Genomic DNA, 12,049 nt, shown 5'->3' with positions numbered 1-12,049 from the left:
TCAGGCAAATCGGCATCTCAAACTTTAATTCATTAAAAGAATGCCAGGATTACTTGACCTGGGGGAAACATCTGCGAAGAGGAGGGAGTTCATATAAATGATGGGTCCTTGTTTCAGTTTTCCTCATTCCATTACTGGTACCAATTTTTGCTGTTGTGAGCAGTGCTGTTTGAGCAGCTCTCTAATGGTGCTGGCTTCACGTTAGGAATGCTTTGCCTAGCAGAGTAAATCTGCATCAACATTAATATTTTTGACAGTTTAATTGCATCAGATTGGTGCTCCAGGAATACTCAACTGTATTGTGAAAGGTTTTAAAAACAGTTCAAACAAAGCAAAATCCATATGTCCCTTTGAATGATTTCTATATTAGGATTATAAAGCAGAAGCTTACTGGAAGTTCAGAACACTTTATCTTTACAGGTATTTTTACATTTTCTGATGTTTCAAATAACCAAATGCCATCTGCCCAATTGTACAGGAAAGGGTAATTTTGCTTAGTTTTTAATCTGAAGCCTAATAGCAGTTAAAGTGCTTAAAAAGCAGAGTTTCTAAAAGGAGAATACACCTGGAGGGTTCTCTATGAGAGTGAGATTCTCTCTTATTTGTCTAATCCCCCATTAAGACACAAAAGCTCCTTTGCCATCTGTAATAACCCAAGCAGAGATGCATCGGCATTTTGAAAACTATTTGAGCCTTTGTCCCATTTCATAGTCCTCTATTATCAGAGTAGAATACACCTGGCATCTTACCTCACTGGACTTGAGAAAGCAATGCCACCCAAAGAATATTAATGCTACCAACTCTCCCCCCTATTTTTGATACTCCATGTTAGCGAAATCTCTACTACAAAGACACGACAAAATCCAAGTCTTATAGCACTGCTTCTGTCAGGCTTAGTATGCATCTTGGCTTTGGACCAGAAGGCTGTGGATTCAAATCTTATGGCAGGAATTATTTTCATTCAAAATGTTGCCCCGTTAGAAGTGTTGTCCTTTGAAAACTTGAGAAAACCAGAGTCACTTTTCCAGCCTCTGACGGATGTCAAGGTGGAAATTCAGAGCCAGATTCAAAGCCACTACTCAGGCTGAATACCTGAATCAGTCTGGATAAAGAAGGCAGAATCTGGCCCTAAAGATCCAAATATATATTTTCAAAGAATAGGGAATAATCCTATTGTGTTCTGGCCAACATTAATCACCTGAGTAAGGATAGGCACTACTGTCCAAAGTGGTATTGTTAAGCATAGATACAAGTCTAGCTATATATGCCCTCAAGATCAATATACGTTCATTTACGATGTATTCACTGCTCTTATCTTAATGCTAAGTGCGTTAGAAAACGTTACCTAAAATTTACTTTTAACTTGTAGCTAAATATAGTTAAAATTGTATTTAAATAACTGTATTTAAATAAAATAATGAAACCGGACATCATACAAGCAGCCCCCAACAACAACTAAAAGACTTCCACTGTATTGTAACAATGAAAAGTGCTGCACATTAGCATAGCCAAAAAGATCCCATGTGATTTTTGTTCCACGGTACTGGAATGCTGCTTCACTGTGAAGTCTCATTATGATAACACTGAAATCGATTAAACATCTTACTGTCCTTCTACATTTTTGTCTCAGAAAACTAATTTAGGTCTAATGAATTATGTTCAATGGGAGTCATCTTTAGCAGATGCACAATGAGAATCCATGTACTGTATGTTTGGTCTAACTAATGACACAACAAAGATCTATACATCTGTTAATAAAAAGCTGGTAACTGCTGACTTTCTGGTTTTGCATCCATATGTTTAAGTAATAGATTTTATGGAAAAAGGGAAAACACATAGAAAGAAGAAATTAAATGGTCATGAAATGATTAAGCTCACCACAATTCGCTTCTTCAGAACACTAATCTAAATCATATTAATATATCCATAACAAATTTTGTACATAGTGCAGGGTAACTAAAGTAAGAAGCAAACAAGCAATTTCAGTAATAACCCCTCCCTCCCCCACACCTTTGCTCATTACTGTACTCTCCTCTCACCCCTAGTATTTAACTTCAAGATCACTTCAGCACTACACATTCTCTCAAAGATACATTACTCCACACTGGTTATTGCAGGAGGTCCCTATATAGTCAATTTTGTTGCCCCAGTCACACATATGATGATGGTAGCATTACCACTCACAAGGCAGCAGAAGTTGTCCAATATGGGGTAAATCTGCCACCTCCATTTCATTTAAGACTGACAACAAGTTCTCTAAACATACACCCATCTCTGGATCTCAACGAAATATGTTTTACAGTATGATAGAGGAAAACATTAATTCCCCCAATTTTAAAAAAAGAAAAATCAGTTTACTGCATATTAGTTATCTGTACAAATCAGAATATTTCCAATAGCCTTAAAATTGTTTTTTTTTTTTTGTGTGTGAAGCTATTGGTACTTTGAGGTCATTGAATTAAATCAGTTTATTGTAAGAATACATTACTAGACAACTACTGCTTTACTTAAAATAATTTCCTGTTTCTGGGTGTGACCTGGAGAGACAGACCTTTCCCCTTAGAAACCTGCCAGGGTCTCCATGTGAAAGGCTGATGACTGCCTGGCAAGATAGGTATGCATATAAGCAGTTGATTTTTTTCAAGATATGTTTTCTCTGTAATAGTTTTGTTCTGAATAAATAATATTTTGCTTCATGAAGTCTGGCTTGTCATTGGTTAAGCCTGTCACAACCCTTGGGAAAGAACAGGATAGCAGGTGCTGAACTAAACTCATCTTTGTTCAGGTGATCACAGTGAATTGAAGAAATCTTCAGCCTTAATCTCCATCTCCATCTTAATCTCAATCTGTCCCGAGGAAGGTGATGACTAGAGGCTTGAAGCCTAAGTGGCATATCCTCAAGGAGGCCATGAAGGTTCCAAGGTGCAGTTACCTCAGGAACCTTGATACTGGGCAATAAATATCTATCAGATAGGAAACTACAGCAGAAACATTACCAAAAACTAAAATACCAACCATTATTCACTGAAGACTACTGCTGAATAAACCTTTCTCCACAACCAATCTGTGATTTATCATCATAAATACATTTATAAAAGCTACCAGGTGGGTGCTGCCTGTCAGTGGCCTCTCACTCAGTTGTATTTATTTGAGCAATGATACATTAAAATAAGATCACATCAATTAACCATGTGGGATGGTTGATCATTTTTTAAAACCACTTAGTCATAAGTAAGACTGTGTCCATGTAAATCAGATTAGATCAAATTTATTAGTTTAGAGATTATCTGAATGGCTTGCTTTAGCTTTTTCTTGGTACCTGTTTTTCAAATACAAGCCCTGATGGAGCTGTTTGATGTCAAAATATACCTCTACTCCTATATAACGTGACCCAATATAACACGAATTCGGCTATAATGCGGTAAAGCAGTGCTCGGGCGGGGTGGGGCTGCACACTCAGGCGTATCAAAGCAAGTTCGATATAACACGGTTTCATCTATAACGTGGTAAGATTTTTTGGCTCCCGAGGACAGTGTTATATCGGGGTAGAGGTGTATCTGTGGCACTGCGCAACAGTTAAATACAAAAGCCTGCATCATGATATACAATGGAGAAATAGCCAACTAAAGTCAGTGCCCACTGTTGTTTGTATTAGCAACTGAATACAATCTTTATTATCCGTAGATAATTTTGTGGTGTCCTACACCGTAAAATATAAATATAAATCTCGTGACAGTTTGAACATTGTCATCTTACCCATGGTTTCTGAAGTCTGGCTGCCGACGACGCGGAGAAGCATTGGCTGACTGCTATCTGACCTCTGTAAGGAGGTAGAAGGAGAAGACAGTGTTGTACCATTCACCTTGGAATCTGCCTGGGGCTGAGATAAAACAAGGTGGATATTCACAGCTGAATGCATTTGAGCAAATTTTTATATTTCCATATTTTGTATATATTCCACAATGGTTACACAACAATTTTTTTCAATACATTTCAATGGGCTATGGATCCAAATTCTAAATTAAAAAAGATACTGCACTGCATTCACACACCAGTGATCTTACCTTACCACTTGCAATCTACAGTAAGATCAAGTTCCTCTCTCTGACTACACTTCACAGATATCACTTCCTGACGTGCTACAGTTATTGATAAAATTTCAAACTCTGCTTTGGAAAATCATTCTTTAGCACTCCAAAGAAAAACCCAAAGGACTTACCTGTTCCAGCAGCTGCCTCAGCCTGTGCAGCTGTGACTCCAGCTGCTTGTTGTGATCCTCCAGAATCTGCATCCTGGCTTCCAGGCGGCCCTTGTGCTGTCGAAGCAGCTTGGCTTCTGCAATGAGCTCAGCATCACGGGGACTTTGTGGGGAGATGGGCATCATCTCAGGTGGGGATGGCAGTGGAGAAAGTCCTTTGTTATCATGCTGTTGCTTCAGTCGGTCATATTCAGCCTGCAGGTTTCTGTTAATGTCAAAAAAAGGAAAGCCTTACCGTTACAAAGTAGAATAGCACAGCATATGCCATCCCCTGGCTATAGCAGTCAGAATTCACATCGCACATATAACTATTAGGAATAGGCACACAGTTTGGGATTTAAGCCCATCCAAACTACCTGCCTTCAAGCCTGCTGAAACTAACCTACAAAATTTGAGTTTGGTCTGACAGAGGTAAGGTACCAATTTGTACAGGTTTTCACACAGGGATGTCATTATGTTGCCCTGAAACACAGATATCATTGTCAGGTCTCTGGTTCATTAGAGTTCTGAACTACCTTCCCAGAGCATGGGTGGCACGTGAGGGGTGACTGTTCGAGAAGCCCCTCCCAAAGCATAAGCAGGAGATGTGATTCAGCTTCCAGTTTGCTGAACTTTGTAGTTAACAGCAGACAATGAACCATTTGCTCATTTCTAAAAAGTGTGAGTACTGTGAAATGTGAATGCTACAATTTGGTCACAAAATACATGGTATATACAATATTAGTAATGCACTTATATAGCACTTTGCCTATTCAAAGCACTGTGCAAACACTAATTCATTTTCACAGCAGCGCAGTGAAGGACATAGTCAAGAATTATTCTATTTTACAGATCAGAAAACTGAGGCAGAGAAAGTCACACAGCAAGCCAGTGGCAGAATTTGGATTTGAATTCCCCACTTGCAACTCTGTGCTCATTTGCCACATCAGACCAAATTGCCTCTCTTATATTTACCATAAACTAGATTTTCAAACTAACTGTTAGAATGGGTAATCGAGTAACAGAGGAACAGGCAATGAGCTGACCTGTTAAATTAGACTTATATTTTGTTAATCTTTTAATAGCTGGGCTGTACACAGCATTCTCTGAATGCCACATTTCTATCATCACTTTACTACTCTGTTAATCCTGCATTGGGCTAACTGTTTTTCTAGTCAGTCTCTTGAATAAAACACTCCATAGGATTAATATCAGATGTGAGGCCAAAGAGTAGAATTCTTTCAGCATGATGCTGAGCACTTGAAACAAGAACGTTTCCCTGGTGAGCAGTTACTTGGTTTTCTTTTTAAGATCATCCTCTCCATGTTCTGCAGAATAGAAGAGGTGAAAAGCTAAAAGCCTAGTTATGGACAATGCAGGCCATCTTACAACCAAAGAAATAAAATTTCGTAGCAGCAATCTTCACACAAAGGGGAAGCATAATAAACTGTATTAGGATTTTACTGCTATGATGTCCCTTTAGTACATCCCAGAGGGAAAAAATGGTACCACAGGCTACAGACCTCATAACTGCTTACTTGACAAAAGTAGTGGCCTAGATTTTCTTGTTTCTTAAAAACTCTTTATTATATGCTCTGGTACAGATAGAGTGGAAGCTTATTCCTGCCATTGAACCCAATTTCTCATTTATATTCTGATTTAGAGGCTTAAAAACACCCCAGAAACCCTATTGTAAGATTTATTAAACTGGGGAATGCTTAGAAAGATTTAGAAGTACGTCCACAATACATGAATGGTTGGGGGGCTGTATGTGGCTGTAACATGAGACAAGATTCTACAACATGAAGTTTAGCAGTGCTAAAGGAGCTGGACATCTTGCCTGCTCCAAGCAGAAGGAGAGGACCTACACTTGCTCTGAAGTCAAACATGTTATGTATAATTTCACATGGACAAGAAAATGGTGTCAAGAATAATGAGAAGTTACTTATCAATAACTGTTGTTCTTTAAAAAAATGTTGCATCTGCACAGTAACACTTGTGGTATTCGTGCTTTCTAGGGATGAGCCACAGCATTTTCTAGAGAACAATGCCCACTCAGGACATTCACCCCACAGTCCTCTCCTTGCAGACGATTCTGAGAATGAAAGGGGGAATGGCTCCACCCACCCTTCAGTTCCTCACCTAAATTTTGGGATTCTTTCTCTGCTAAAGGGGGGAGGTGTGCAGTGAGAATTTACAGAGCTGACACACTCAAAGAACAACAGTTACTGGTAAGTAGATGCTCTCTTTGAGCTTCCCACTAGAATGCAGGACACCACCCAGGAAGATTAAAGAGTTCTAGATGAACAGCAACTGCAAATCTGCCACATCAGCTCTGGATGGGAGGTCATGAGAGCATCAGAAGTGACCACAACTTCTCTCTCCAAGATCAGACCTTTGCGAGGGAAGCATTTTTGCTTCAAGTACATATAGAGCTTCCAGTAATAGCTTTTCAAATTCTGTGGAAAAGACAGAAGGCCTGCAATGAATGCTGTCTTTGGGATAGTTGAATATCTTTTGATGTATCCAGATGAATGAACACCAGGTCAGTGATAACAATGGTGTAAAAGCGACTTGGGAAATACAGACAGATTAGTGGTCTGTATGAGGTGGAAACAGAGATGATGACACTGACCATACCATATTTCCCATATGGCATACAGGTAACAGAGCATTGGTCACTTGGCCTGTTTCTCACTAAGTCCACAGGCTGTAGCTACGGCTATGATGAATGCCCTCTTCCTAGATAGCAGATCTGAAAAGGTCAATCAAGTGCACTCAGAAATCTATTTTCTTTAAATCTTATAACTTTGGGGGACCTGAGTCATGATTTTTCAGTTCTCGGGGTCTCAGTATTAAATCTGCCAATAACCAGATCTGCCAGGTTTAGTGTTGGTTTCTGCTGGTTGAGCGAAGCAATAGAGCCCCAAAATATCAGAGCAATGTGACTACAGTGCTTTGATGCTGTCAAAACCCACTTGAGCCTTTGCTATGAAAGATAAAGAAAAGCTAGGAATGAAAAGTTAAATTTGAAGGAAATGAAGAAAAAGGTGTCTGCCACCGAAGGATTAAAAAGTAGGTCACATAGTAAAAGTATTAAAAATTCACATTTTAGCTAACATGGTACAATATTACCTCTGTGCAGAGAACCATCACAAGGCCTGTGCACCATTTATGACTACTGGAGGAAATGCGGAAATTCATCCTCTACAAAAGCACTGCACAGTTATTTCACAGCCCCTTTATCTTCTTTATATATCTTCTTCCTCTCTGTAGCAGGGTGGTCACCCCGCTCCTGCCTGGAAGGGCTTAAAGCAGCCCAGGAAAGAGGGCTGTGGCAGAGAAAAGCTGGGCTGATGGGGAAAGCAGCTACAGCTGTAGCCAGTACAATCAGGGCCCAGCTGGCCCTTCTAAGAGGGCAGTGGGCCAGAAGCATGGAGATCTCCTCTAGCTGTGGAGGGAGATGGGCCTGGCTGCTGGGGAGCTAGAGAAGGTACCTGGAGTAGAGCAGGGCTGGGGAGTTCCAGCCTGGAAACCCGCCAGGCTGCAGCCTAGTGGAAGGCCAATTAGGTACTGGGGTTGCAGGGGTCAGCCCACAGGTAGGCAGAGGCAGCAGGTCCAAACCCAATCTTGCCTATGATGAGTGACTTTTACACTGCAGTCTGCCCCAGTGAGTGAGGGCTAGATGGTGACTGGCAGCAGCCCAAGACTGAGGCAAGGTGGGGATAGAGGGTTGGGGGTTCCCCTGGGTGGGGAGACCCTGAGACTGTGGGGGTATTGCCAGGGGGAAGCACCCCAAAGACAAGGGGCACCGGGTCCTGGGAGGGACATGGGGGCCAGTGGTAGCGGGACACTGGCCTGTAGAGGGCGCTCAGGAGGCTGGACGAGCTAATTCCCTGACTGACCAGCAGGAGGCACCGCAGGGGTGAGTCCAACATCTCTACACTCCCTCACCCATCTTTCTAGGGGAAATATGCTATCCAATTGGTTATTTTCAAGAAAAGTCTTTTTCCTCCAGGTGTCTGTGGCAGAAAATGTACACAACGCTCTCTCCTGTAATGGCTAATGCAAAATAAAGTAATGCTGAAGTTATTTTGAAATACATGCTGATAAAAAGAACTCAGTACATTGTATATAAAGAAGAGTTATACAACACTGTTTACAGAACTTGTAATAAGTAACCCTATAATCACAAAATGAAGTGACCCGTATTTTCCTTTGAAGTTTTAGCTTTATAAAGATTCTGCATAGCAGGCTAAACACAATAGTGCTGATTCATGATTGCATCAAAAGCATGAATGGGCCTATATTTATACCATTTTGTTCTATCGTCTCTCACATATCTAGCAGAAAGTGTGAGAGAGAACGTATGCAGGAGATTTAATAGAAAAGCTTAATAAAACTGACACTCTAACAGCAGGTTTCTCAGCTTAACTTTTGCCTCTTTATGTGTGTGTAGCACGTATATGCAACTATGATAACAGCTGGAAAGTATATCTTACCTGTTTTCTTCCTCCAGATCTGCTAGGATTCTCTCTAGCTCACCTCTTTCTTCACTCTCCAGGGAAATCAGAATCTGGGCAGGACTGCGAGGCTGGCTCAGTGGGGATTCCTGGTTCAAACTCTGGCAGTAGTGCTGGATTAACAAATGTTCATCATCTCTGGAAAAACACAGCAAAACCCCCAAAACTGCTTTCTTCATCTTCACTTTTATCTTTATGATTATTGATAGAAGGAAACTCATATAAAAACCTCTTTACTCTTGAAGAAATTCAGCTGGATTCATTGCAAGGAGCAGGGGATTAGTGTACTTGTAGTGAAATTTGCTCATGTGATTACATTAATTCACTATGTGCCTTCCCTCATGCTCCATATGCTTGGGATCCACCTTTGCCTTCCTCCTCTTCCTCAGGTGTTTCAAGCAAAGCTCTGGTGCAGCTGAGGATCTTGGCCCTCATGTTTCATCTTGCTTCCATCCAGTGCTTAACCTGACTTACTCACACTTGCATTAAAGAATCACCACCTTGTGCTACCTGCTATGCCACTGCACAAAAACTTGTGGAATCAAGGCCAAAACATTTATTTTTACTCATAGTCCTTTATATCCATTCTTCTTATACCTAGTCCTTTTTCTATTTATACTCTTCTTCCTTCTCCTTTTAGTTTATTGTAGAGTTTAGTTTTATTAATATTTTTACTGAATATTATAGATTTTTTTTGTACTGCATACACCTTACTGTTTTATGGTTGGAGTTAATGAAGTTTTATGTATCCTATTTTAAGAAAGAAATTAAAGTTGTTTTTTTTCCCAATAATTTTAATCAGAAACTTATGCCAAATTCACTCGTTCATTGGAATTGCATTGTTTATGTCAGTGGCCAACCAGGCCAGTTCACTTTCTTATAAAGTTTTTCTGACACATAAATTATGTTCACAATTACACATACAGCCAGAGTGTTGTTTTCCTTTTTAAAATGTTTTAATATATAAAACCAGTTTTATTATGGATGCAGTTTCACGTTGAGGACATGAAACTTCTCAGACATATAAAGCGAAAAGTTCCCTACACAAAGAAGTTACAAATCTACCAGCTCAATTCTGCACATCTTGCATATTCCCAAAATTCACTGAGAGTTCTGGATTTATTTCTTTTAAAGGGTGTGTGGGGCCTATGCTAAACTGATATCAGCAGTAAAAGTAAAAGACCACAGTGGGCTGGGGTTTTGGAAGAATGGACACCACAGTAAGCAACAGGAAGGGGAGAGTCTTGTTTTTCAAATAAGTCGTACTGAGAGATTATTTTGTATAGTTTTTGTTTGTTTCATGTTTAATTGGGCATTTATAGTGTACCTACTGTAGTTACTTTTCAAAAATTAAAATATTGCTGCTTTTAATTTTATTCCTCAAAACACTACTAAAGCTATTTTTTAGCCTGTAAGAGTGCTAAACGATGTAGGTCATATAAAGATTATTTGAGGTAATAAAAGCATCTGAAAAACTTGTGACTTCAAAACAGGTAATCCCTTTTTTTAAAACCAGAAAATTTTAAAGAATCATTAGCTCCTACATTTAGAACTTTCATGCAACATTTCAGCCTTGAGCTCATCCACACAACTAAGTTACAAATCTGTAGAGAGAAGAATTAACAGACTAAAGTTGACAAAGGAGAAAAATCTTTTATTAAAAATGTGTTTACTTGATGTATTTGACAGCATTTTGTGTAGAGTCAGATTCATGGTTTACCTGGTTAGATACTTAAGATAAAATATTCAAAAGCCCTTAAGGGCTTGTCTACACTTCTGGCTAAACCAGCACTACTGCGATTGATGCAGCGGTTTCGATTTAGCGGGTCTGATAAAGAAAAGCTAAGTTGATGGCAGAGTGACTCCACCTTCCCAAGAGGCAGAATGTAAGTTGGCAGGAGAGTGTCTCCACTTGACATAGTGTGGTGTTAGACACCACACTAAGTCTACCTAAGTTACGTCAACTTCAGTTATGTAACTGAAGTAGACGTAACTTAGGTCAACTTACAGTGTTACTGTAGACCAGCCCTAACTGATTTAACAACCCAAGTCCCATTTTTAGAAGTGAGTTGAGTACTTCAGAGCTGATGTCCAGTTACATTTAGGCTCCTAAGCACCTGAATCTATATTAGAGACAGGGCTTAGGTGCATTTGAAATTTTTAACCTTTAATCAGTTTTTCCCCTTTTGTTTTTGTGTGTATTTCACAGATCAACCGGATGCAGAAAACCATGAACCCCTTCCTTCCGTCCCTCCCCCAAGGAAAATGTGATCACAAAAGCACAAAATTTGCATAAGTGTCAGGTGCAGATTATGAAACTACTTTTAACAAAACTGACTAGATTTCAAACTGGCTGCATCCTTGGTCCTTTAAGTATAAAGCAATATAAAGACTATTTGTCAATGCATTTTTCCACATACTATCCAATCAAGGCTTTTGACTTTTAATATTTAATAACTAGCACGAACTCATGCTACCATTGCTAGCAGTATAATTTAATTATTTGTGGACTGACTCTTTTTAGTATAGCCCTGATGACTCCTCAAAAGGCTGCACTGACATTTCTAGCATTCAATATTTTTATTCACTTTTAAGTTTAAAGTTCACAGGAAAAGGGAAAACTTCAAACTACCAAGTAATACTTCATTTATGAGGTACACTCTATGAGAGAGGGTTTTTTTTCTCAATGTATTATGTGAAATTTGTGTTGAAGACATAACATTGGACTACTTTTAAGTGTGATGACATTTCATCATCAGCTGCATATGTACAGTTTTGAGTTATACCTCATAAATCCTGGCTTTGGTATATATGGTGGTGGGCCATGAGAAGTCCACAACCAAACAAACCACAATGAGATCACACGACAATCAGATGTGAACAAGAAAATGTTGTGAACTCAGTATTATTGGTACTTTATTGCAAGCTGCAGGGGTGGCGCTAGGCACCAGCAAACCAAGCACTTGCTTGGGGTGGCACAATTGCAAGGGCAGCATTCCGGGGGTGGCAGTTGTGCTCTCGGAGGGTTTTTTTCGCTTGGGGCGGCAAAAAACCTAGAGCCGGCTCTGGCAAGGTGCTAAGCCTTCACAAGCAAATGCACATGAGAAATATTCATACGAATAGTATACTTACATGCTCTCATTAGGAGAAATACTGTCATTTAGGTAAGATCCATTGCTGTTCTCCATTTCTGCTAGCCTGTGGAAAAATTGAAAGACTCAATAAAACCCATAAGTCTCACTGCAAATTTTTCTGGCTCTAACTTTCCTGAAAACTGTAAAATATATAA

At 39.6% G+C, this 12,049-nt stretch overlaps 1 protein-coding gene across 12 annotated transcripts in view; it reads right to left on the bottom strand.

The window, feature by feature from the left end:
* The window catches only part of LOC116825693 (dystrophin), a 1,328,444-nt gene that overhangs the window by 19,589 nt on the left and 1,296,806 nt on the right, over positions 1 to 12,049 (bottom strand). For all 12 annotated transcript variants that reach the window (XM_075059803.1, XM_075059815.1, XM_075059808.1 and 9 more), the window contains 4 exons: positions 11,893 to 11,958; positions 8,740 to 8,898; positions 4,220 to 4,463; positions 3,757 to 3,880 (listed from right to left, as the gene is read on the bottom strand). In XM_075059803.1, the coding sequence (XP_074915904.1) occupies positions 3,757 to 3,880; positions 4,220 to 4,463; positions 8,740 to 8,898; positions 11,893 to 11,958 (593 nt within the window). The remainder of the gene's footprint in view (positions 1 to 3,756; positions 3,881 to 4,219; positions 4,464 to 8,739; positions 8,899 to 11,892; positions 11,959 to 12,049) is intronic.

This window comes from Chelonoidis abingdonii, chromosome 1 (assembly GCF_003597395.2).
Source record: "Chelonoidis abingdonii isolate Lonesome George chromosome 1, CheloAbing_2.0, whole genome shotgun sequence".
Taxonomy (NCBI): Eukaryota; Metazoa; Chordata; order Testudines; family Testudinidae; genus Chelonoidis; species Chelonoidis abingdonii.
Note: the sequence above shows the minus strand (reverse complement) of the source record. Positions and strands in the feature narration are given on the sequence as shown.